The sequence below is a fragment of the Necator americanus genome, chromosome III (assembly GCF_031761385.1).
Source record: "Necator americanus strain Aroian chromosome III, whole genome shotgun sequence".
Taxonomy (NCBI): Eukaryota; Metazoa; Nematoda; class Chromadorea; order Rhabditida; family Ancylostomatidae; genus Necator; species Necator americanus.
This window is the reverse complement of record NC_087373.1, coordinates 29,256,902-29,283,549: the sequence shown is the minus strand read 5'-3', so window position 1 is coordinate 29,283,549 and position 26,648 is coordinate 29,256,902. Positions and strand designations below refer to the sequence as shown.

Below are 26,648 nucleotides of genomic sequence, written 5' to 3'. Positions count from 1 at the left end.
GTGAATTATTCGTGGGTAATTGCTTTGTTTTCTAACCTATTTGCGACGATGTCCATTATTTCCATGGCTCGTGTCCAGCGCCGCGTATCTACTTTGATTCTGCTGTGTGCTGTGCTTTGAAATACTCTTCCTCTTATAAGTTTCGGAGTGATTCGAATCCTTTCACATTCGGGTTTTCCAGTCTTCCAGCGTTTTACACACATTTGGCGAACCGCCAGAGCATCGCGCTCGCGCGTTCTTTCTTCTCCTTCGTCATGGCGGCCTCACTTGAGCAGTTATCGATCCGTGTTGAATGAGATTTTCACTTCTACGGATAGCTGTACAAGTAAGTTATAGCCATAAAGTAGTAGTAAGTGAAATCGAGTACTGGTTTTCTACCCATATGTCACTTTTCCATAAAACAAACCTTTTTGTGAACTAGCTTATGGTTTTTTTCTTTACTAACAGGCTATTTCTAAGGCATATATTAATCTCGTTTTTATAGATTAGCGCTTATTTGCCCCCATGTTGTTCTTATCGAATAAGTGATAGTTGTGTTGTGGTTGTCTCCGCCGCGAGATGATTGGGGTGGTGGTTCGGTTCGTCGTCGGTTGTCTGTCTGTGGCCCGCAAAAGGTCAGTGGGCACGCGTCGCGCGTACATAAACCCTCGTTTACTCCCTCACACGCGAATTATGACCACCACATCCTTCATCGCTGATTCCGTCAAGTTCAAGTTCTTCCCATTTTATAACTATGACGCATTTCTAAAGCGTTCAAACTAGGATCTTAAATGTTGAAACAGTTAATGGAAAAAAAAACTGATTGTTGTGCAATATATGGGTCAAGAGAGCACGCCGCATAATTTTGGAATTTCGTTTATTTTTTTTCTAACATATTTCCTTTGCGTGGTTATCTATCTTTTTAAATGATAAACAGAAACAATTTCTTCTGCTTAACCATCTCTTCTTAAAATTCGCTCTCAATCCCAATTGTTTTGTTCTCGGCAGCTTAAATAACTCACTTTCTACTACCGGTTGATCTCTCTTCAACTTCATTGGAAGGTGAGCTTCTACGCATTTTTTTGTGTTCCTTTTGCTTTCTGAAAGTATAAACAAATGTTTACTCGACTGATTATTAGTGTCACTAGGTGTCGTTCTTAATCTTGCTCCCGAAGGGTGTTGTGTTTGTTCGATTCTTATTCTTTGACCCATTTTGTTATTGCATATGCTCTTTACTACTGAAAACTTCATGCATATGTTTACACTCACTTGAAACGGCTGCCATAAAATATAATTCTGTTTCGCATTAAATTCGCCACTAAATTTTTTCAGTAGCTTTTATCTCGATGATTTAATGTGCTGAATATTACAAGTTCTAACAGTTGTGCGAATGAATTCATCCTATTGTAATTTCCAAACATATTTCGTCCCATATTTTCATTTTGTTCCCTTCGATTATTCGCTGTTATTCGCCATGGAAGGAAGCCCATGTACTATTTCGATGTCCATAGCTTGATTTTACAATAAAGGGTGGCACATCAGCAAATTTAGGGCTTAATGAGCGAACATTTTTTAATCGCAGAAAGTTACAAGTCATTTTATTGTTATTGAATGAAGGGAGAGCCAATAAATGAAAGGAAAGATAATATAGAAGCCTAGAGACGTCATCGAAGCAGCAACTGGATATTCCTAGGAATAAAAACCGAACGGTTCTAATTTAGCTAGGAACACCTAGAAAAACATTTGCGAAAGACATGATGCCAAACGGACTCGTATCCATGCCGCCGCCACCACTCCATCCCCATTCTTCGATCCGCTCCTTTGTTCTCTGGCGGAGGAGGCGGGCTTTGGGGAGATCTCTACAACCTCTACCATTCCTTATAACTCTTGCGACTAGAGATTAGGATTGGTTTGCTAATAAGAGGACCACACATACGCACGCGCCGAAGAGCTACGAGACTTCTCTTGACGCTTATAAAATTGATAGAACAAGTACGTACACCTTCATTTCTATAAATGATCCACAAAGATTTTTCCCACGTACTTCAGCTGCTCGTTTTTATTTCTTTTCACGGTAGATAAGATATAGGTTGCTACCATCTCTCCTACGAACGTGCACTCTTCATTGCAGAAACTGTTAAGGCGTGCGTAGAAAGCACTTTATGAACCGCAGCAATCAGTCGTGCTCAAGTCATGGTGATACGGAATTTGATGTTCGCGACGACAACGACGATGTTCGCGTAGTGTCGTATCACCTTGCAAGGGTACAAAAAAAGGTTCCTAGCAATTGCTCGCGTCCATATTTCACTCCGGTTGCGGCGTCTTTGAAGCGTTCTACAGTCGACGTCAGCAACCAACGAATACGCCTGTTCATTCGTTCACTTTCCTAATCGGGTACGTAGCTGTTCAAGGTTTGCTTGTCTTTCGTTGTTACTTTATAAGTTCCCTTTTCATAAATGAAGCACACATATCGGATATGCTGGGTCAGAACTTTGACATCCAATCCATCTACGCAGCATTTTGTAACAATGTTCTCGCATACTTTCACTTTCGCGCTGTTTGGTTACTCCGTGCGCTTTGTTGAGTTTTGCTGCACTTTCGGATTTGCGAGGCAATAAACTTCGTTGCATTGCTGGACACCGTATCCTTATGTTTCCACTGAAAGTAACTTAAAATTACGAAAGTTTAGTGTTCGTTGACTGATGGTCGCATGTTCGCTTGCGTGTTTAGTTTTTGTGAGGTCATACTGGGTCAGGCCGCACACAAATCTGCGGCCACCGTCTGCGTCAGAACCTCAACGCAGCTCACTCGGCCTAACCTCCATCACATGTCCCGCAATTATTACGGTTCGACCGACATCGCTACGACAACATCCTCTTTTAGTCTAGTTAGGTGTAGTCTGATTATCTATTTTATCTACTCCTTCCTGATCTAATATTTGTGAACTTTAGTTGATTCGTCATGTTGTCCTTCCTCTAAATAATTGAACGAAAGAGCAAAATTTCGGAGCAAAATCAAATTGTTGCTTATTTGAGGGGATAAGCGCATCAATGATAAAAGAAGAACATTCTTAATAATATTCGCATACTTCTCCTCGTTAAACCGTGTAAACCTTCAAGAAGGAACGTGGGTTTAGTGTGCGAAAGTGCGGGTCTCCAAAATTGGAAGATAGACGAGGCGGGGAAAATGTAGTTGGGGTGGTACTCATACGCGCATTTGTTGTTGTTTCTTCCTTTTTCTCTTTTTCTCTCAGTGACTTTAGCTTACATGTCATAGATCCTCTTAGACTAATACTTAGGCCTTAAGGCCGAGTGATTTAGTTATTTACTTCCAGAAATAAGAGCGCGACATGCCCCAACTACACTTTACGCGATGAGGTTTTATGCGATAGCTGTGTTATTTGAGCGGATTAGCTGTGGCTATGTGGCTTCCTCAGTAAATATTTCGTATCACATATTTTTGTTGATCAAACGTGAACAACAGTTCTTCTTTCACTTACTCCCATTTTTTTCAATAATGTGATACTTCTGTAAAAAAAGGAGGAATACAAAGATTCCTAAGAAATAAATTGCTTTGAAAAATATGCAGCGAATCGAGAAGCGAATGTTGGCGAAGAGTTGGGCATCGACGGAGGTGAAAAAACGCGTAAGAAGTGAAGGTTATCCTAAACTGAGAGCGAGAAGCCAAAGAACCGTCTTGAGTTATGTTCAGAAGGTGAAAGTTCTCCCTTAATTGTCTGCAAGTGAAAGAGTGAATGTAGGGGAATAATTGATCTAATTCATCTCATTTATGACTTCTTCTATTCCTCACCTCAAATAATTTATTTGTATTCTTCTGTCGCTCGTATTTTCGTAAGTATTTTTCGGCCCTCTTTAGATCCCATCTCGTTTTATTTTTATGTGGTTCCATCTGTATAGGTTCGCTATGCACACGCACAGCTGTTTTGTACAATTGTTGTAGTAATATCAATGCTGTAATTTGTGTATATCTCACCAAATTTTGATCAATACTAGTTTTATTCGCGAATATAGCATCAGTTTCGCTTACTAACGCTGTGTTATGAATGAATATTGCGTACATAGCCGCATTCGATCTTAACTGCTCCCGTTTTTTTTTGAATCCATATTAAGAATTTTCTTCGAAACTCTTTGCTCAAGCTGACAATAGTAAGTTAATGTGCTTAGAAAGAGCACATTTAGACGTTTTCAACACAAGTTTTTCTTCAGATAATAAAGGAAAAACATCAATTAAGAGTTTTTTCTACAATATTTGATGATTTTTTATGATTTTTTTGATGATGGACGGTGCAGACACTTTTTTTGGTTGGAAATATTATAGATCTTCGAAGTAGTTTGTGCAGTATGTATGTTTCATTTTCATCAAACTGTTTTCAAAACGTTCTCCTATAGCGGCGTGATTTGGTATTTATTTCGAAGAAGAAAGAGTGGTCTTGCTATCTGTAAAATAATGGATTTACTGGTTTTATCTTCTGTACACAGTTCCAAAAGTGCTTGTATTCCTTGCTCGCGAGTTTCATGGTAGTCGTGTAATGTCAGCCCTTCCGATGAAGAGCACAAGGTGTTGGACATTACGTGGATCCCTTCAGACGTTGCAGTCTTCAGAAGCAGATCATCAGATCCTAGTTCTGCCCCCTGTGCACCTGTTAATATATTCCCCGGACATTTTATACCAATGTAGTCAATATTACTATTCCTGTAAGAGAGTTGTACCAATCTGTGCTGCTGTGATTCACGCTCCCTTTTTTAAACTGCCATCTACTCATTCAAATCCGATTTTTTCTCGTCAGTAATGAAATTAATTGGTGAAATAAGCATGTGATAAGTGAAATCCACAACTATTTTGTGTGTAGAATTTCGTCTTCATCCCCACTTATCTCTAATAACAGTTTATCGCCTTCATCTATCGTTCAGCTGTTCAAACTATAATATCTTGCATCTCATTTGCAAATACTTAAGCGTAGTCGTCTGTTTGCGCACGTGAGACCACCGTTCTGAGTTGTGAATATTGGTTTACGTATTATCGAATTTTTGCCTTTATGCTACTTTGAAAGGACGCCAATTATCTGTACTTAGTAACACTTCTAGAAGTTCTCTTCTTTTTTCTTCTCCTGACTCTGGGCTTATTCGTTGTCTAGTCTCCTTCAAGAATCATTTTTTTTTCATAAACAGTCCCATGTGATGAGCGTCGCTTCAAAATTCTCCCCGATAACGGTTTAGAGAAGTCATTCGTCTTATTCGTCTTATTTCTCTCGAAATAGTTACTGTAGATCTCTTCAACTAATTGTCTCCAACGTTACGATGTTAAGTTTCACAGTTTGCTTCAAGTGAGTAGGATGAGATTGTGAGGTTCTTCACTCTCAATACATCTCTAAGACGTGTGAGTAATAAGCTGTTTTAGTTCCGAAACATTGTTCTAAAAAAACTAGGTTTCGATTTCGATGTAAGTTAAAGTCCATTCATTTTTGAACTCTGTCCTTTGAAATACTGACCGGTAAGTAAGTTCCAGAGCAGGTGCTAGCTATAAATTTTGTGTTCTTTTGAGTTTCTGCCTTTGTGTTCTGTATTTTAGTCTTATCAATTCAGCCAATATTCAAAACAACATTTTGTATAAGGTTTCCAGCAAATAACGTGCAGGTTTCGCATTCTTTCCGATTTTCTGCTCTTTTCATTGCCTACGAATACGTCATCTACATTTGCGATAATTTTTTCGGAACAGTTTTCCTGTTTTAGTGTCGTTGAGCATCAGGATCAGGTTGTTTTCAGTTTGGCGACATTGCACGGTTACTTCAACTAATCATGTATTATATAGCTGCATTATTTAGAGTGAAGTTAGGCGTTAGTTGCAGTCGGATTGCACCGGGCTATCCAAGCCGGATCTGGAACTTCTTTTTTTCACATTCTTTACACATGTTGGCATTCGCCTCAGTTAAGCTGCTTGTTTCATCGTGTTATGTGTTCTACTATTGTCGTATGCTTCTATGGTCGTATCGTTTGGTCAACTTCAAATTCTTGTGCATTGGTTTGCAGGATGCAGGTTGCTATGATGCCCGGCCAGTCACCTTCCTCAACTCTTAACGGAAATGCGTCGACACCAGATCCACCGTAAGCTTTTTTTTGCTCCTCCGTTCTTCGCTTTTTTTCTTCTCTTTCCATATCGCTGCATTATTTTCTGTCGCCCTGTCTTAGTCATTCGTTTGACGGAGACTCCGTGTTTGTGGAAGCGTTTTATGTTTTCCTTTTCCCAATGCTTGCTTCTTAGTTTGTCTGTTCTCAGTCAATTTTCCATTTCTTCAGAGTACCTACTTCGGACGGCGATCGTTTACGCGCTTCAATGGAAGCTTGGAAACGAAGTGCTGCTGTAGCAAGTGAAAGATATGGAGAGGCTAGACAGAGACAAATAGCTGCAGAAAGGGATGATCGACAGGAGCTCCGTAAGAGGTAATTTCTCTTCTGCTTTTTTAAACATGTACGAAATTTTCTTTGTGGAATATATCCACTATTGATCACAAAAAACTCATACTGAGTGTATATTTTTTTATTAGCAATTTTTATGGACTTTTTTGTTTTCTTAGACTAATCTACTCCGTTGAATGACATTCATTACGAAATGACTCCATATTTTCTGTTTTCATAGTGACGTAGTTTGAAGACTGGAGTATTCTTCCTGTGTCCGCTGTTGTTCGGGAAACTACAACTAGGATTTGCCATACTAATTCGCTGACTACCATTACTTTTTTTCCTTTTTGAACCTGAAATTTGTAAAACACCTGAATTTCTGAGTAATCTGAACTTTTTCGAGATATGTTCAAGAAACATAGAACGAGTTTTTCACTTTCCAATAAGTTCTGCGGACATACACTTTAACTAGAGCGATTACAAAGTTGCTCTTTCAGGTGGCTCGAAGAGGAAGCGAAGAAGCGCGCCGAAAACGTCGGCAAACACAAGGATGGCATGAGTAACAACTTGACTTCGAGCATGCCTCCTCCTCTCTACCAATCCACTCCCATTAATAATCGAGTTCGTTTATAAGAAAGCGGTTGAATTATTCATGTCAGTTCACTTCGGTTCAGACTAAGTTATGAACTGTTGTTGTAGGATAACAGAAAGCGTCATCTCGATACGAACGATTACGGCCACGAAGAGTGGAGGCAAGGTTTCCGAATGATGGAAGGTTGGTTCGAGAAGAAGAAAGTGCCGTTTCGTTCCTTTCAAACTCGCATAGTTTCAGGTTGTGGTATGCCTGATATGTCCAAGACATCTACCGACATGTACCCTAACATGAGCTATCCACCCGCTGGTGCTGGTTTTTATCCTGGAATGATGGTAAGTATTTCAGTTCTCCTTGGTGAGAGATCTCCAAGCTTACTCAGCATCTACTTTCAGATGCCTGGTATGCGGCAGCAGTCCGTAAAAAATGTTGGTCCTGGATTCTCCCCAGCTCCTTTTCCAAATAATGGTGCTTATCCTGCTGGCTCATTCCCACCTAATAATTCCTTACCCAACGCAGCAAATGGACAGTTTCCATCGTCAAAATCCACGCCTTCTTTTCAAGGAAGTTCATTCTCAGCTCCGAATACCGCCCCTTCAACGATGTCGTGCTCTTCGATGCCCTCTACTTCCACTGCCGACTCGATCTTAAGCCAACGTTTTCCCTCCATGGAGTTGCCTCAATTTCCAGTTTCGTCGGACTCAACACCAACTCTACCACAACCGCCACAACAAACACAGTTCTCTGGTTCGGATTCTACGTCCTATAACTGTGGGATGCGGCCGAGTCCGTCAATGTGTCCGACTTCCCCCAATGAGGTCAGACCTTTCTAGTTTTCCTCTTCATTTCGGAACTTTCTCTCTTCTATTCTTTTTCCTTGTTCATATCTTCTTACTAGTTTTTAGGAGATAACTAGGTATAGCGAAAATCTGATCAATTGTAAAATATAAAGCGGACCATTGTATTTGTTATCGTGGTTGCAACTAAGAAAATAGCAGACAAATAATGTAACCGCATTGCTTATAAGTTTTTTTTTTGTGTTTTAAAATACCAGTCTGCTAGTGGACATGTGATGGATCACATTTTCTGGATGACAAGATAATCACGAGAAACTTGATTGATATGTTTATTCGTCTCTTGGAGCTGAGTCCTCAAACTGCACTTACTTGAACCTTAATTGTAGTGTGTTCCAAGGGAGCTCTTATTTTAGTTGCGGAAGACAAACAACCCAAAAGATTGGAAACAACATGCGTTACCCAATACTAACTACACACATTTTGTATTGACGTTGAAAAAAGTCATGACTCCCCCTATTAAGATCTCTTTTTCAGTTCGTTTATTTTAGGTGCCGACACCCCCTGCCTTGGCCAGCTCAGGTAGCGTACAGGTCGGAAGTTCTTGTCCCAACTCTACGGCTGTTGTCGAGCAGAATTTGCGTAGTCCAGCCGAAGATCTCGGATGTAATGCTGTCAATGAAGACAATATGACGCGAATGTTGACAAGCATACGGACTGATAGTCTCGGAATGTTAGGAGCGGATGCTGTCGATTCCCTCTTTGACAGCGATACAAACGGAGAAAGTGGTGCTGGACAAGTTCCAGTGGTAACGTCGACTGACAACACCTCTTCTCCTGCTGGATTTTCCCACGGTGGCCCGCAAAGTGTTCATTCTGTACATTCCGTATGTTACTTTCTTTTGTTTTGATTTCTCGTTAAAGCTATTTTGTAACTTCGTAGTTTCAGGCACCTCAAAGCAATGGAAATTGCAATCCTCCATCCACTCCCACCGCGGCTGCAACGACTCCTTCAGCACCGCATTCGACTAGTTACTCACAACAAGTATCTGCTCCGCAATCCACCAGCTTTCCGCAAGCATCTCCGTCGCAATCCTCAGCATTTCCTCAGCCTTCTCCCTCTCAACAAACTGGATACCCTCAGCCCGCAGCTCACGGGCAGCCTTCCCCTTTCACGCAAAACTCTCAATCGCAGGCCACTTTTTTCGCTCAGCCGTCGTCATCGCAGAGTACAAATTTTCCTGCGACTAGCGTGGGTCAAACAACGTCTTTTCCGATAGCGCCGTCATCTCAAACAGCCGGCTTTGCCACCGCACCTGCCCAGTCCTCAGCTTTCCCTCCACAGAACGTAATGCAGCAGAACGCATTCCCTCAACAAATGCAGACCGGTGGAGGGTTCCAACAACAAGCACCGATGCCGACGTCGAATCCTTACCCTGCAGCGCCAGGTGTCGGGGTTATGGGGCCTTGTCCAGATCCCAGTTTCATGGCACAACAGAACATGATGAATCCTGGATTTGGCATGAATGGGTTAGTTTTTCTTTCTATTCACTTGTTGTTCAGACATTACATAAAAGAAGTTCTCGTCATTGGTCAAGCAGTGCCTTTGAAGGCCTCTACTTGTGGCGAAATTTCTGTGTTAGCAAGATGTTTGAGAAATTTACGTATGCGCTCTCTTCATGGAAAAAAGTCAACCTGTGCTGCCCTCATTTCGAACATTTTTTCGTTAATTGCAAAATGACAAATTCTAATAAACCACCAGTGATACGAGAATGTTCTTTATAGGTATCCAGGGTACGATATGTCACAGGCGCAAATGAATCAGCAGCAACAATTTGCAATGCAGGTTTGTTTTTTCTATTATTATTGTTTGATTGACTTAAATTTTTGTTTCCGTGACCTACAGGCGCTTGGTTTTGAGTAAATCTTCAGTTTTAGAGCTGAAGCAGTTCTACGAAAGTGATGCTTTGAACCTTTAAACATACTAACTGAATTTGTTTACATGATGTATCTTCTGCGAAAACAACAATAGTAGTGTTGCATTAGACTATGACTAGAAAATCGAATTTAGGCTCAACAACAGCAACAAATGGCGATGGGAGTAGGTGGCGCTGGTGCGGCAATGAGCGCACAACAATACCATATGGTTATGATGCAGAAACACCAGCAACATATGAAGGCTATGATGCAGCAACGAGGTTTGTTATTGTTTATTACTGACACATTTTGAAATACGTGCTGGATATGCTTCGTAAACATTTTCACCTTATTTTAGCAGCTTTGATGTATCAAAATTATCCGAACGGAGCGGCAGCCATGTCTCAACAACAGTATTTCATGCACATGCAGAAGATGCAGCAAACGCGGTACGTGTTTAAGTTTTTATTTTGCGTTTAAAATTTTCTCATTTGATTATTTCATTGAAAGTTTGTTTCGACAAAGACATCCTGTAGTTTCTATTTTACTTTTTACTACTTTTACTTTATTTTTATTTCGTACTTGTTGTAATTCGATTGCGTTTGCATCGTAGGCTTCTGATTTACATGTTTTTTTTTTCGTGAATGTGAGTTGAAGAATGAAATTTTCTACAAATGACTCTGTTGATTCTTTTGTTCATGTTTTTGTTTTCGATTTCGAATGAATTGCTAGAAAGATTTGTAACGAATAAGTATTAATGCAGTGCTAATTCTCGATATGACCTGAAATACTGCAGTGGTGTTGAATCTGATAAAAGTTAAGCTAGGTAGTTTTAGGATATACGATACTTCTTGATGTGCTCCTCTTAATTAATAACACACGGAAATTATGACTACATTTAAAAATATGTGTTTTACTTCAGATTCGCAAATGGTGTGGACCCATCGGCTTCGGCGTTCATGGGAAGCCAGCGTGTGATGGGCATGCGAGGTGGTCCTGTGGCACCTGGTTCAATGATGGAGCCAATGGCGCCGACTGGCGGATATCCAGGCTACGCACAAGGAATGCAATCATTTGCGGCCCAACAACAGTATGTGGGTCAGTTCTCCATGAACTAGGCTTGTTGTGCTTCTGGAGCTTGATAGAACTCGCTGACGCCGGTTCGAATGGCGAAGACTAGTCAAAAGGAGGTACGGTAGTGGTGCCGACCTTACTTTGCGACTATTGCAACTGCATTTTTTTCATGTTGGTCAGAGTTAGACATGCTGTTTTCCAACTGTTGCAGCTCGCAGGTCGACCTGCAGCTTTTTATTATGTCCTTTTTCGTATCGGGTAACAGGGTTACATATCCGGGAGATTTTGTTCCGCTTCTTTATTCTTGTCGGGATGATCTCGACTGTATCTTGTCATTTTTGTAATTATAATGTTCTCATTATTTTCTTTATTGAGTTGTCTAGTGTAGTAATACTCATGCTAGTTTCCGCATGGAAACTCTAAATATATTGATGAACGGTGAGTTTGGAACTCTTTTTTTGAGGTTATTTTCAACCTCATTCTTGCCTATAGTTGTGAGAAACTCCCCTTTGTACGTTTTCACACTTCAAGCCCGGTGATGTCCATATTTATCCGTGGTTAGCTTTTGTTTTTCTTTGAATGGAGCCCTGGACGGTTCTTCGTAGCCTTATTCGAGTTGCTGTCCGTTTACGATTGTGTACACTGTGAATAGTACGACCTAAGAGTTCCATTTCTATGATAAATGTTTTTATTCAAGGCATTCTGATATCACTTAATATGCACAGTAACATCACAGTCGTGTTCAATGCAGATGGCAAAAGCTTACGCTCGGTCTGGCATCCGCCTCGAAACGACCATTTTTGAAATGTGAGCTGGATTGACGCGATCGAGTGCACTAGTCTACTAAACGCTTGGGCGAAGCCACGACTGTACGTCAAAGAGTTAATTCGCATAGGTTTGAATGGTCCTATTTAATCACAAACCCATGTATTTTTTCGTAGAAAAAAAAAAACTGATGCACTAAAAGCACCAGCAATGAGAAGAGCAGCGTAAGGAAATAACAACGGACGAAATAACCGTTTTAGTATTACGAAAATGACAATCATCAATGTGCACAAAAGAAGAAAAAAAAAGGAGGAAAAATGCATGAAAGAAGAAATTTTGAGAAAGAGATGACTAGGAGAACTCATGTACATCATCATCAGTAAATCTATAATTTTATGCTTTGGTTCTGTTTCAACAAATAATGAATGGGACCCTGACTCGTGTGTGTGTATGTGTGTGTGTTTTATGTTTTGCACTTGGGTGATTCGAACCGACTAGTTACCGTTTTTGGTATTCGGCTAGTGGTTTGATAATGCCTTCGTTGTATGCACGCAGAATCGACTCGCATACGAACGTGTACTGACCCTGAATAATTTTGAAGCGTTTTTTTTTCTTCATGGCTCTTCACTCGGCCCAGATAGCAGGGACTTACCGCTGTCTGAATAGCCATCGCTCGCTGATCTCGCATTACCCGTACGATGTCCAGCGGATAGACAGGTTCGTTGGCTTCGACAAGACATGCGGCTGTTTCCATTAGGATCAGCACACCGGTACGACCAATTCCTGCAGAACAGTGCACAACGATCGGATCCACACTACCAGCACGTGCACGACGGACCTAAAAAAAAGGATTCGATCTCCAGGACTACGAGCTTAAGGGTACTACGGTAGCAGAGGAGATAAAAATATGGGGTGAAGACCAGGAACGATGAGAAGAAGGAATCCAAAAAAAAAAGAGTATAAGAAAAGGATGATCTGAGTTTGCATCCACAGTCACGTTACAAAACAGTTACAGTAGCAAGAAAACCATGGATTGAAACATACTTCGTCAACGAAGGCGATGAAATGTTGCGGATCATCCGGAACACCATGATCCGGCCATGCTGTGTACTGCATTTGCGTCACCCGTCGCTCTTCTTTGGACTGAAAGAACACGCGTAAAAACTCATGCAGATTATGTCATTATGTGAAATAAATATATTACAATAAATAAATGCTAGCTGGTCTAGCGCTATTTTTTTTCTTGAAAAAAGGTATTTTTGACCACCAATGATGTCATCAAGCTTATTTAATCTTGTGATTACGGCGAATTAGTGACAAAGCCTGAACCATGAAGCAGCGAGAAGTTGTTATTCAGATTATTTGCAGCTTCTTTGTTTTTTCAGTTTCAAGACGCTTCACTAAGCAAGAAACACGATGACTTAGCCGTAATAAATTGAAATTTCACGAGGATGGAACACTACGGAGAGCAAGATTTGTTGCTTTAAAGGCATCACCCCACGAATCTGAGGTGGTACGGATTTCGGGTGGAGTATTCGTATACGGGATCGTAGATTTTGGAGAGGTGGGTGTTTCCATCCATTTCTTCCTAATTGCCGTAAAAACGGCCCGGAAGATGCGACGCCACACAAGGCTGGCACGCTTCAATCGAACTCCTTGTAGAAAATAGTGCGCCGGAACGCTTGAAGCCGGGCTGTTTTTTACGGCAATTAGGAAGAAATGGACGGAATCACCCACCTTTCCATAATCTACGATCCCGTATACGAATACTCCACCGGAAATCCGTACCACCCCAGATTCGTGGGGTGATGCTTTCAATCCGCTAACAACATTATTCCCTACCTGTGAGTCTTACGCGGGAGATCAAAAACAATACTCTCGCCTCATATCCACATCCACAAAAATAAAAAAAATACTAGTCACAATCTAGCAACGCTTTTTAATTCCTACTTCATCTTTATATTTGCTGGAATCACGTTAGAGCCAAGAAGTAGGTGTTTTTTTTTGTAGAAATCGAACAACAAATTGCATTTTCAGAGCTGAATGATAGGTCGTTCTAGTTCATTCTTTCGAGGAAAAAAACTTTGTCGGTTGTGTGTTACTAGTAGAATTTTGCAACAATCCCAAAAATTTCTTTAGTACCTCAGTGGAGAAGAATTGCAGCCGAAGGAAAGGGCAGTTTTGCTGCTATTAAATGCAAAAATTGACAGCCTTCGCTCTTTTGTCCTTAGGGAGCTTTGTAACGTAACTGAGGAAATCCACAGTTCTTTCCGCTAAAACGATTTTTTTCTTAGCCTAAATCGCGATTTTCCATGTGGCTGTCAACTGAAGAGCACGTATATCCACGGAAAGAACAGAATTTCGCATACGGAGCGCGTAGAAAAAATGCTAATGCCTGATTTTTACTGCCGAGCGTCAGGTAACGGGGAGAAAATGAGTTTTAAGCTCTAAGACCAGGATTGAGACATTTTTTTTTGTCAAATGACAAGTCACGCTCAATGTTTCTAAATAGTGCTTCATTTTATTCACTTACAGTCATGCTTAGAAGGTCCATTCATTAATTGTGTACAAAAGAGAGGAAAGGATAGAAATGTCCTTGGTCTGGATTTTTTTTTCAAACTGCGTCGATTTCACGGTCACTTTATACTAAGATAAACTGTTTCAAAGGCGTTCGCTGCGAATTTCCTCATGCTTCCGTGAGAAAAATGCTCAGTGGCAGCGTATCGCCAGTATCTATTCTCTGGATATGGTTTGGAGGTACAATTTCCTGGGAGGGTAACCCGAGGGTGCTGCAACCAGGTCTGAACTGAACTCGTTATAAGTGAAAGTTGTACTGTTGCTTTCTATGGAGGAGCTTATGTTTACAGTCTTGAAAGGCCGAGAAAAACTGCTCAAGGAGTCTATTTTTTAAAATTAAAGCTTTGATTCAAAGATAAGAAATTGCCTTCCACCTATCAATAAATCTTGAGAGATTATTAGACTTTTTATCAATAATTCTCTCTAATAAAGGGATTGGATGCAAGTTTCAAAGTCTTAGTATAATGGATATGGATGGTACAACTCCGATTAGAATCCTTAATAAGTGTTACAAAAGTGAATCCATGCTATCGAGGAAAGATTAGCAGCTAAGCCGCGTTGCAAAAGACAATTCAGGGTCAGGATAGTGTAGTGAAAATTGTAACGAAAAAAAAAACACACACACATACACAAACACAAACACAGAACCTACCGTTCTATCCTTCACAGAAAATTCTCTATACGTACAATTAGGCGTCTCATGATCTCGTATACATGTCACCAATAAACGGCCATATTCATGACTTTCATGTAATCTGAAGAAAAAATCAACGACAATGTTCGAATATAAGTCAGGAATCGATCGATACGATCGATTACGGATCGATTATGTACCTCGGCCAGTATTGATGACATTTAGCTCGACCTCTTTCAATGGTAGTGGTGAGCATAACGATGTGAGTGCACAGCTGTTCCCATACCATTAACCAATGGTCAGCTGAGGTGTGAGCAAGAGGTCCCTGGCATGCTATGTAGCGATTCACTATACCCGATGAAGGAATTTCCATCTAAACACGTACGCCTCGCTAGGATAAAAAATTTAACAATGCTTTTCCGGCAAAAGAAAACCCGGAAAATAAAAGTACTGTCGCACCGCTACAGTAGCGCTAGGAGTACTGTAACTTACATTAACATAATTAGCATTAATATAGTCGCCAGTTGATGACGAACTAAGGTGCACTCTTGTAGCATCATATGGACATACATCTCGGTACCTGTAAAGAACGTATTCATTAAGAATTAGTTACGGTATAAACTTGTATTCGTTAAGGATTAGTTACAGTATGAACGATATACATTGGTACGGTACCTATTTTTGTTAAGATTTTGAGGTAATCGGCAGTCGTTCATTGTCATACCGGGCTTCTTTCGATACAACTGCTAAAAATAAGAATAAATTAAAATTTAAAGATTGAAATTTTCTGGAAAATGCATGAAAAACACGTAAAAAAAATGGTAAGTAAAAAATGAAATAATAAAAAGTAGTAAAAGTATGTAAGAGTTAGAAAGTATTAAGTTGGAGTATGTAAAATTTGAGTTTTTCTTTTTAGAATGTTAAAAAAAATTGAAGATTAAAATTAAAACTATTATTACTCAAGCAATGGTTCTGTGTTGTTTAAAAAAACATTTCAAAAGATTTGCTGGGGATGTTGATTTCATGAATTTGAAAAAAGATTGAAGAAATGAAACGGATTTTTCGGAAAAATCTAATAATGTGGAAAAAAAGAATGGTAGTGAGAATCATCAAGAATTATGTATAATTAGAGCTTCAGGATAGTTCTGGAAGAAACAGATGAATGAAAAGTGAAGCAAACTAAGAAAACGTAGAAATGGTTTTTCCACTAACTAGAGTTTTTCGAACGATTCAGATGGTCCTCCCTGCCCCCACCCCTTAACGGGTAGAGATTTCTGCATCTTTGTAAATATTCAGCATTTTATCATAAACCAAGGTAAATAATTTTCAGACAAGACACCATTTTCAAGAACTAAACAATTACAAAAATGAAATACTCTGTCATCATTGTCTGTTACTTTCATTCTTTCATTTTTTCATTTTTCCACTGTCGTTGTCTGTCATTTTTCTGTAACTGTTAATTGTTTTGAACTACCTCGTTAAAGGAATTTTCCACTTTTGCTGAGAAGATCCCGGCAACAAACTTTTCCTTCTAATTTTCCTCTAACTATGGATGAAGTCATTTAACTACATTAATGCTTTACAGAATTCCAGAATTTCCAGAAAAGAAAAAGAGAATTACATTAGATTTTACAGAATTAAAAAAATGGCTTTCCACTGATAAACTGTGCTGGTATTTTAGAACCTTTTATTCGGAAAAAAATAATGGAGTGAAAGGGAAGATAACGTATTTGGAAATCCTTCGAACTTTACGTAACATCATGGCTAACATTTAGGATTTGAAAAATAACGCTGAATTTGTCAATAATAAAATATTCTGTACACACAACAGTGTTTTCATCCTTTTCTGTAACTTTCTTGTACACGAATAAACAAGTGAATAAATGAGTGAACAAAGTAAATAAGCTAATGATCAATACGTAAATAAATAAACCATTGAACAAGTGGTGAAAATGCAGCGTACCTCAAAATGTGCGACCACTCGGCCGGAAGTGAGCGCATCGCTGAGAAGGCGAAGCGAATGCGAGAGTTTGTCGCTTCGAGGCACGCTTTCAGCCACTCTCAGCGGTTCCGGCACGCTGGCACCTTCGGGTTCTTCCACCTCTTCGCCGAGGCGGTACACTAGAAGATAAGGATGAGTTATGTAGGTGAAGCAGACTACGGGAAAAATGCAACATTTAGGAAAATTCTCAAACAAACATCAATCCTTTAAACAGAAGCCGTTTGAAATTCTTCTATCTATCTATCTTTCTTTCTTTCTTCAAAAGTTATGAAAAAGGAATGCTGTTGGAAACGAAAATGAGGTGAAATTAAATAACTTTGTGGAATAAGATATTACGAGGAATCCAGTATTTTCTTTTCACCGAGTACTGTAGTAGTAGTGTTAAGGAGTTTGCAAAAAATGCGGTCAAAAACGTTTAGAGATTAGAAAAATAAAATTTCTGCGGATCAATATTTTTCGTTTCATTTATCAACTTTTTCGGTAAAAAATGAATAGAACAAACGCAAATGACGAACCAATACCATCTTTTTTTTCTTTTGAGCTTAATATGTTCGATTTTAAAATAATGGTAATTTTTAAAACGAAAATGTCATCATGTGAATGAAATCAATCGTAAAAGGTGATGTTCAATGAAGTATTGCATTTGAAACATATAATATAAATGTTTTAATATTCAGTGTCAAAGTAAAGTTTTTTTTAAAAAGAGTTTTCAATTAATTTCTAAGAAAATTTTTGTAAAAACATTACTTGGTTACTCTGCATAAATATTTCTTGGAATTTCGTGCAGAAAATTGCTGAAAAATATGGGGAAAGTCCAAACAAAATTCTTTAAATATTAAAGATAAAAAAAAGTGGTCAAGCTAGTTTTCTCAGTGTTACAAAAATGAATAATATAGAGATAGATAACCTCATTTTTAAATTGAATAAAATAAAATTTGAACTGAATTTGAATAATTTGGTTGGTTATCATAAGAGTACATATTGCATGTTTTTTTTAAGAATTGTTTAAGAGAAAAATTAAAGTAACCAACCATTCGGTTTAATGGTCAGCACCAATTCACCACCATTTGGCGCGACACGAGCGCTTCGAATAAAATCCACCACCATATCGTGAGACATTGGTGCCACATCGCGACCGTTTATGAACAAAACCTGCGATGGAAAGGTGAAATAATCAGATGCAATTGCTCCCATAACACCACAAAGTACAGTACCTGGTCTCCTTCGTTCAATCGCGGATGCGCCTTATCGGCCGAACTACCTGGAGCGACTCGCGACACGATAACTGGGTAGTTTTGGTCGGCACCGCCCTGGAAAGGTGAGCGGTTAGAAATTGGAGTACAGTGTCGAAAGTGCGCAAAATTTTAATTAGTTGAATAGCTGGGAAATCTCAAAAGGCTTGGAATGATGTGAATATTGTGCTGCAACAGTGACGACATATTTTAGAGTCGACGCGAAAAGTGTTCAGCCGCGTGACCGCGACAAGTCGGCCGCAACGCGCACTTCTTTGTTTGATATGGGACCCTTCTTTTGCTTCGCATAAACCGAAGACACATCGTGGTCACTCGGTTCAAAACTGGGCTGACTTTGGATGAAGCTATGGTCTTCTTGTCCGGTCAACAGATAAGAACAACATGACGATTTATACGGTATGAGGGTAGCTGAGCGTCCAGGATTTTCTGGACGCGGATGATTTCTGAGCAATTAGCAACATGGGTAAATCATGATTTTTAGGTCAACTAGCGATGTAACAAAACTACAGAACTTTATATAATAACAGTAATTCCAAAAACTCAATCTAATTGAACAAACCTTTACGTTGAATCCAAATCTCCCCAAACCATCTGGTCGCATCCGTACCGTAACCAATGAGTCTTCGGTAACCGGTGAATTGGACTGAAATTCAGGTGAATATATTCATTAAGAGAAATTATTTCAAAATTAACTAACAAAGCTCTAGAATTGTATTAAAATCGACAGATAATTATTCTACTCGGAATTCTGCGTCTTGCACATGAAAATTCGTTAATCATGCTGAGTTATATTATAATGCTTTGAAAAAAAAACATAATTCATTGTGATCATAAATATTCATTAGGAGCTATATGTTCCCCCAATGTTTTTATTTCGATGATTTATAGAACATGCATTAGATTTTCTCTACTTTAGCGAAGGTTGCAAAGAAAAATTTATCACCCTTATTGTTTTTTTTTGCTAAGGATATGAATGAAACAAACATTAAGGATTGAGGGAAATTTTTTTCTGGGTAATTGCAAAAAGTCGAACTTTCTTTCTCTCAGAAAATAGAATAAAAACATTCATGCTCCACTTCCACTCAACTATACTTTTTTCCTTATATATATGCAGTTGTGTTGTTAACTTCAAACCCTATCAACCCTTAAGCTCAGGCGCATCTCTCAGATTCCGCAGCGATTTTCGTGAATCAGAATCGTTCGCGATTTGTGTAAAGGAGTGTAGGGAATTAATTCTAAACCAGAAACTTTCATCACGCATGAATGAGCGGCGGCGCCATCGCCACCACCTGCGGAGCGACTGTGTCTGTCGGTGGTGCCAGTGAACGATTTTGTAGCCGGTGCGCGACACACACACGACGATGCACCACGGTTTTGCAGCAACCGGATCGCGCTTGCTTTGATGGAGTGTTTTTCTAGTTTACTCTTCTTAACGATGGACAAGTGTGCACTGTTGTTAGTCCAGCTTGATTTGACGATTTGCTGCTGTCGAAGTGTCCGGAGTGCTGATCGATTTACGATTGCAAAAGCTGGACTACCGAGGGCGGTTTCACTATTTATGATTTCTGCCAAACCGTAGCTCAGGGAAGGCTTAGAAAAGTCAAAATAAAATCAGAAGCTAGAGGAATATTGTTGATTTAAAATTAAACTCAATCTATTTTTATTCGCGAAAGAATTAAAGAATTAAAAGGACAAAAAAGGACAGAGTTATTGGCGTGTCAATCCACTTGGGATGCGCCAACGCGTTTTACTGGAATCCCTGATCGTTGAGGTTCTGAAACGCCTGTAGGCCGTTGAAATGGAGAATTACATAGTAAATATTCAAAAAAAAATTATGTCAGAGGATAATTGATGACATACTAATGAAGGACTAATTTCAATTTATTTTTGTTCACGAAAAAAATAGAGAATGAGATTAAACAAAATTGTAAATGTTTTTTTTGAGAAAAATGTGCCTCGTACCCCTTCAAAAATCTCCAGTGCCAAGAAAGGAATGGTAATGAAAAACACTGTTGGAAATACGAAAAAATATCAACCAATCGTTTCTGCAGAGTAAAGTAGGAAAGGTTAGGATGTCACAAATATTTAACCAGCTCCTCGAAAGACGAGGAGTCACGTGTTTTGATAGGCAGCCACTCTAAGCAGATATTTTGAGTTAAGCAAATTAACACTGGTAGATAATTTCGAAAGTAAAATTATACAGATGTTGGAAAATTAATGGATCGAATTTCGAAGCTGGTAGACTTATAAAATATGGCAGTAACAAAGGTAGCTAGTCACTTCGAAAAATAAAAATTAATGTCTATAAAAATTTCATCAGAATCTTTCAAAAGCCAGCACGGAAGAGAGCATTGAAATCTCGTTGAAGAGCTGGTCCTCCTAGAGACTTGGAAATACAGAGTTTTAAATAGTTCTACTTATTCTTATTAGTCGTGAAAACGATGCAAAAAAATAAATTCAAATTAGAAAATTGAGTAAAAAAATTTAAGTAAAGAAAATGAGGAATTCTGTTATTAGTTGCAGAATCGAAACGCGTTCCTTTGGTGACGTTTACAGTCCGGTGTGGATGAATTCAGATCGGTTCCAACTGAGAAACATCACAGAAAAGTTTCGTAAATATGTTTCTTTGTCGAATCGAATGATAAATGCTTCAAAAGATAGGAAAAACTTTTTTTTTTCAAAATCATCAAGTAGTTAATAGGATAACAGTGGAGGAAATAAGGAACCTAGAAAGAATTGTGTTTCTAGAAATTTCTATCAACAGAAGAAATGAATGCATAGATTCTTGTTTCCTACTGAAAAAGTTTTAGCATTGAATGCTAATAAAAGTTTCATAAAAGGAAATTTAATGAGCAACATCGCTTCTAAAAATATGACTAATATTATCGTACTGTAAGAAACAAAAATACCGAAGGTGGTTGTAAAAGTAGATGGAAATGAAGTACGAATGACATCAAGGCGCCACAAAGTCGATGAGACGATAGAAATAAACAAGCTCTCGAACGAATTGGAAGGAGACATCAAGATTAAATGTGGTCATGAGTATGGGCGAGGAAGGCCAAGCAAAAAAAAATTCGTAGAAAGACATTATAGAAAAGATTTGCTGCCCTCTGCTCTCATTAATTATTTCAAAGAGGAATTTCTCGAATTTTCTACATAATGACTTCCTATAGTGATGTAAATCTGTCTGTAAAGTGACTCAGAATACTTTCATATACGCCGCTGCTTTTTTCAAAGTTTCTTTTTAAGTTACGGTTTTTAAAATTAGCTTAAAATAGGAAAAAAAGGCTTAACGCAAAGTCTTAGAAGCTTAAAAAACAAAGGGTGGATATCTAGATGCAAAAAACTGACCTTATTGCTTTGAGGTGATCGTCGTGCCATAGGAGGGCTAGCACCTATGCCAGAAGTATGTGAAGAATAACTGAAACGACAGGACTTAGTACTACTAGAGGTCCTAGGGAATGAGAATCTCTTAGAATTCGCTCACCTCGCAACCGATGAGCGAGGGCTCGCTCCACATCCCTGAGTGAGTCTCGGTGACGCTCTGGCGGCGTTCAACGGTGGTTTCGAAGAAAGTGCTAAACGGAGAAGGCGTTTACGAATGTATTCGGAGCGCGTTGTTAGTTTTTTCTTCTTTCGGGCATGAGAACGGATAGCGACGGTCGGCCGCCATTGCGCTCTACGCGCACATTTGTACAAAAGAACGGTAGAACCGAACACATCACTCTTGAACTTACTTCCATTCACATAGCCGTTGGATAACGTGGCGGTGGCCGGTGAATAACTACCGTAAGCGCTTGACGGTTGACTGCATCCGTTCGAGAGGAAGCCGTTTGTCTTGCGTGATGTCGTCGACGTCCCACCACTCGGAGGTCGATGGTGTACGGCCGCTGTTGATGTGCATGCCTGGAACGATCCCATGCACCGATGTACTTTCCTGCAATCCACTGCTACTCTACACTACGACGACAATTTCCCGTCGTCGTCTGTCTGTGCGTTGGTGTCGGGGAAAAAAAACCAAAAATGTCAAGGTCGGCTCGTGGCACGCGTCATTCCAAATAGGTGGAAGAATGTCGAAGGGGAACAAATTGCTAACAGAAAATTGTTAGAGAGAAGTCATTAGGGTTCTTGTTAGTATCCAAAAAAGAGAAGTACTTTTAGCATCCTAGAATGCGGGAGGAAATTCATGGATTTTCAGGGAGAATATTTACACTTACCAATGTAATTTTTTTAAAGGAACTTTTACAGCACTTTTTTCTTCCACATAAGTAAAAGTTTCAATGTTTTAAAAATATGACCTTTCTATGATTGGTAGAAATTTGAAGGCTGTATGCCACAGATCAACGTCCACGATTCTTTAAAAAAAACGTCTCAAAACCTTTTCATGTTTCAAAATGAAGCTAAGGACATAAACTTTGAAGTTTTGGAAATCTGATTTTTTTATAGATCTTTTTATAAGATTTTTCCCATGATAAAATTACAAGAGTAACTTATTTTTCAAAGCGCCAAGAAAAAACGAATCCCTTTTCAGAGTTCTAGGAACACGTCCACGAGCTCAAAAAAAAAACGAAAACTCCGGCGAAGATTTTTTTGCATCAATACTAATGTACCAGACTATATTTTGTCAAGTCATATGAAATTTCAAGCTAGAAATTCGAAACTCTCTCCCAAAAATCCTCTTTAGGAAAATAGAAAGGAATCTGGGAAAAAATCCATGAAAACACATCAAGTTTCATGTAGATTGATGAAGTAAAAAAGAAACGTCAATAACGAAGACAAAATCCAGAAAATTCAAAATTTCAAAAATATTGCATGAAGAAATATTGTGAATTTCATAGTTTACGCCATCAATAACATAGAAAAAATGATATTGTGGACATATGTTATGTAAACGATGCGCTGGTAGCAAAATCACTTAATTGATCGTTTCCAGTTCCGCGTTTTTTCCTTCAGAGAAAAAAATCCTTAGAAAAAAACGAGGATAATCTCAAATATGATTTTGATAGGGTGTCAAGAGTTTTTATGCACTTTTTTTGAACACCACGAGATTTCGCTGCTTAATTGTTTTTCGAAACCACACGAGGAAAAGCAGGCTACAAGAGGCTGCAAATACAAGCAATGACAAAATCAAAATAATAGAAAAATAATGAAATAAACTGAAAATGAAAAAAATGAAAAATGAAAAAAAAACGTTCGTATGGTGATTTGATCAGGCTTGATATCCGCTAAGCAAGTCGTACTCAGAAATTTTCTTCCATTTCTTTTTCCTTAGTAATTTCTTTCTTAAATTTACCCTCAGATGTGAGTGAGTTATCTCGTTTATCCTGGCTAAATTCCTTGATGCGTGTTGATCAGGTTATATCTGTAGCTGCCGACGGTAAGCTCCTCATCACTTGGATTTTTTGACCACCAATGGAAGGACACCTTACAGCTAATATACGTTACAAAATCAAACATAACGAAATTGATGCGCAATGAATATAAAAAACGCTATGGTAAGCTTTATGAACCTAAATACATGGTATTTTCATTAGCCTTTAGTTTTTGAAATGTTCTTTTCGTTTCCTGTTCACTGTTCAGATTTTTATCCGCAAGAATTCATGCAAAATTTCCTTTTCAGACACCTACACAGTATAAAGAAAATTTATTTAAAAAAAACGAGGAGTTTTAAGTGCAACAACATGTTTTTAGTGGACTACCTGTAGGGTCCCATTAACACGGCAGAGCGCCAACGTTCATACTAAACGGAATTTAGAGAATTTTTTGGTTAGTTCGGATTGATCCACCATGCTCTCAAGTGGTTTTCAGAACAAATTTACCACAAACTCGATAAGTTCCCTTGGAAGCAGTGAAATTTGAGAACGAAATTGCACGTGATGGACGATTTCAGTTCGATGAACTTCGAAAATCAATGAGCATGTAAGCTGAGCTGACTGTAATAGTCCGCTTTGACACCTTCCTGAAACGAACGACGGCCAGCAAACATCACTGTGCAAACAGTGCAGCAGCAGCAGCACCAGCTCAACTCAACGCACTAAGTGACTTCGATTCGTTTTCGATTTGCGAACGGAAAAATATAGCGGATTGAGGGGATTCAGCGAGGGTAAATGAGCCGTAATGCGATACCGGCAGGAGCAGCGTAAGAGCTCCCGAAAACCAGAACAGGACCAACATTTAACCAACACCGATAGTACAGTACTGTGATGCAGTAATGGAACTTGGATAGGAATAAAAAGAGCAGAATAAACGGAGGAAACGGCGAAAAAAATGTTGAACGATTACCTTATTCTCGAATAGCTTGATAGCAGCCGCTATATCAATCTTTCTTTGCGTACGATTCATAGAGAATTGAGACATTCTATTTCAGATGACTACAGGTTAATAGGCAGACATTTGGACGACACTCCACGGCGATGCAGTCGACTCGAAAAATTGCAGCAAACTGCCAGCACAGATTGTAACGAAATCCGTCCACTAATCCATGGCTGTCCGTCCTGTCGCGCACTCGCTCGCACACACACAGGACGACGGCGAAAAGGCAGGAGGAGTGCGCAGTGAGCGGTCGTCCTCGAAGAGGCAGCGCGGCGACAAGGAGCCCCAGCACACCAGTCGAGCAGGAGAAAAGTGCTCGAGAAATTCTCGGTGAGTGAGAAGAGAAAACTCGGAGATGAGCGTGAGAAAACCAGAGTCGACAGAGTCAAGGGCATAAGGAAAAAGGAAACGAATCCATGATTATGAGATGAGCTGAGCTGAAGGAGAGAAAGAAGCTGAGCTGAAAGAGAGAAAAGTGGAGGAGAAGCTTAGTGGATCAGAAAACATTCGATCGGAGCACCGAGAACATTGAAAAATGCGAAAGTTCGACCTTCCTCGAATCTTGGCATGGAGATTGCAACTTAAATTTGACTATCGACAACAATGAGAAAGTCAGATCAGATGCGAATTGGATGGTGGACCTTTACGTTAAGGCGTGAAGAAAAAAGGACGATCTACCGATTACTTGACTTCTTTACGGTAATACTGGCAATTTAATGTAATTACTACATAGAAGAACAGTAATCGTAACCTCCAATGATAAATACAGCACTTCGACAACATTCCATAGGATTCAGGAAGGACATACGAGGATAAAAAATGCTTCCCTTTTGCTCTTTCTTCTCACAAAGAGATGTGATAGGAGGAAATCAGAGCATGGAGGGATCTCCGCTTTTAGGGTGACGACCAGTACGGTGCTGTGGTAACAAACGTAGGACGTCGATGAATTCCGGGAAGACATAAGAAATTCTTCAAAAATAGGAAAAAATGACGGAAACGACTAGAACACCGGAAATAACTAGTTTATGTGGTTAGTTCATTATATACACTGATCATAAGGCGCATATGAATGGTCATTGGAAGCACAGCGGCCATAGACGAATTTTTTCGGAAATATTTTTAGTATTTTGAAATTGGTGAATGAGTATGATTTCCGTGTGGCGGACCCAAAAAGAGGAAGGAAATGAAACGAATAGGGATGATGTTAAGGTGATGATCTCCATATTTTGGAAGCTTTAAAACAAAGAATTGGGGAATTTTAACCAATTGACTTTGGAACAACAAAAAAAAACCCAATACACATATTTCCCCTCAATTACCTTCGCGTTTGAGGTGCAGGTGGGGAAAAGAGAATTGCGCACCAATGGATACGTATGCGTCTGGATGAGACCGTGCCAGTAACGATGCAAGGATGTGAGGAATGTGCTAAAAGACACTAGAGACGACGAAGCTGGACATGTTGGTACTTATAGTCTGGATCCGGGAAGAAAAAGGTCTCGGGGAAACCTAAACGTTCTTTTAGTGAACTTTTTCGTTCCCACCAACTCAAACAATTCCTAATTTCCCCAAAATCACTACTCAAAATAGTATTTTTCTGGTGGAATCCCCAATAACTGTCCGTCCGAGATCTTAGAAAGAAAGACAAGCAAAAGTAATTACGAGAAGATTTACCAGGTTCAAACCGTACGGATAAAATTGTAACACAACAACCGCCTAATAATAGTAGTAGTAAAATTCTAGATACGGTAGTGGTTACTGTGAAAAAAGATGGTGATTTTTGAATAATAGTAGCATTTTTCCTTTTTCCTGCTACGAAGCGCTCCCCTCTTCATCCGAAATGACACGGCGCGTTTCATTTGCTCCTAACATTGTTCCATATATTGTCACAATTTGCTCCCTCCATGCATAAATGGCTTTCTAACGACGATTTGCATCGTGATGATTCACCGGTGCACATCAATGCATCTTTCCGACCTCGAGACTAATGGAATGGCTTTTATAGTGACCCTAATTTAGCATCGTTTTCGTAATAAGCGATAGAAAACGTTTTTGATGATGGGTTGTTTGCTTCTTGCTGCTGGCTGATTTCTGCATTAAGAAGGTATAATGTGTTTGGATGCTATGTTTACGTAAACATCATCGTCAACATTCGAACAGACACCACACCACACGCAAAGAGAAACGATAGCAATGAATGAATGAATGTGTATAAGACGTTGTAGTGGTACTGTAGGTGTGAAAATACACACAAATATTTGATGGGTGAAACTATCCACAAATCGTTTTCTATTTCAAGTTAAGGAAAAAAATTTCCATCGCTTTCTGCTCCGTTG

General features: G+C 39.3%; 2 protein-coding genes across 3 annotated transcripts in view; one reads left to right on the top strand and one right to left on the bottom strand.

Annotated features, from left to right (window-relative positions):
• Positions 1 to 6,027: 6,027 nt before the first annotated feature.
• On the top strand, positions 6,028 to 10,816 carry RB195_011321 (uncharacterized protein; the record flags this gene model as incomplete). The annotated part of the gene is made up of 12 exons (XM_064192680.1): positions 6,028 to 6,101; positions 6,294 to 6,437; positions 6,893 to 7,016; positions 7,095 to 7,170; positions 7,228 to 7,322; positions 7,383 to 7,805; positions 8,333 to 8,668; positions 8,731 to 9,311; positions 9,567 to 9,627; positions 9,853 to 9,979; positions 10,057 to 10,147; positions 10,621 to 10,816. 12 exons carry the CDS (start codon positions 6,028 to 6,030, stop codon positions 10,814 to 10,816), a joined length of 2,328 nt encoding a protein of 775 aa, XP_064050263.1.
• Positions 10,817 to 12,035: 1,219 nt separating this feature from the next.
• The window catches only part of RB195_011320 (uncharacterized protein), a gene marked incomplete at both ends in the record, with an annotated part of 63,641 nt that continues 49,028 nt past the window's right edge, over positions 12,036 to 26,648 (bottom strand). For both annotated transcript variants that reach the window (XM_064192679.1, XM_064192678.1), the window contains 14 exons: positions 12,036 to 12,122; positions 12,190 to 12,375; positions 12,582 to 12,680; positions 14,767 to 14,869; positions 14,949 to 15,121; positions 15,241 to 15,328; positions 15,424 to 15,494; positions 16,712 to 16,869; positions 17,782 to 17,902; positions 17,965 to 18,060; positions 18,563 to 18,646; positions 21,355 to 21,424; positions 21,491 to 21,581; positions 21,741 to 21,909. In XM_064192679.1, coding sequence (XP_064050260.1) covers positions 12,036 to 12,122; positions 12,190 to 12,375; positions 12,582 to 12,680; positions 14,767 to 14,869; positions 14,949 to 15,121; positions 15,241 to 15,328; positions 15,424 to 15,494; positions 16,712 to 16,869; positions 17,782 to 17,902; positions 17,965 to 18,060; positions 18,563 to 18,646; positions 21,355 to 21,424; positions 21,491 to 21,581; positions 21,741 to 21,909 — 1,596 coding nt within the window. The remainder of the gene's footprint in view (positions 12,123 to 12,189; positions 12,376 to 12,581; positions 12,681 to 14,766; positions 14,870 to 14,948; positions 15,122 to 15,240; positions 15,329 to 15,423; positions 15,495 to 16,711; positions 16,870 to 17,781; positions 17,903 to 17,964; positions 18,061 to 18,562; positions 18,647 to 21,354; positions 21,425 to 21,490; positions 21,582 to 21,740; positions 21,910 to 26,648) is intronic.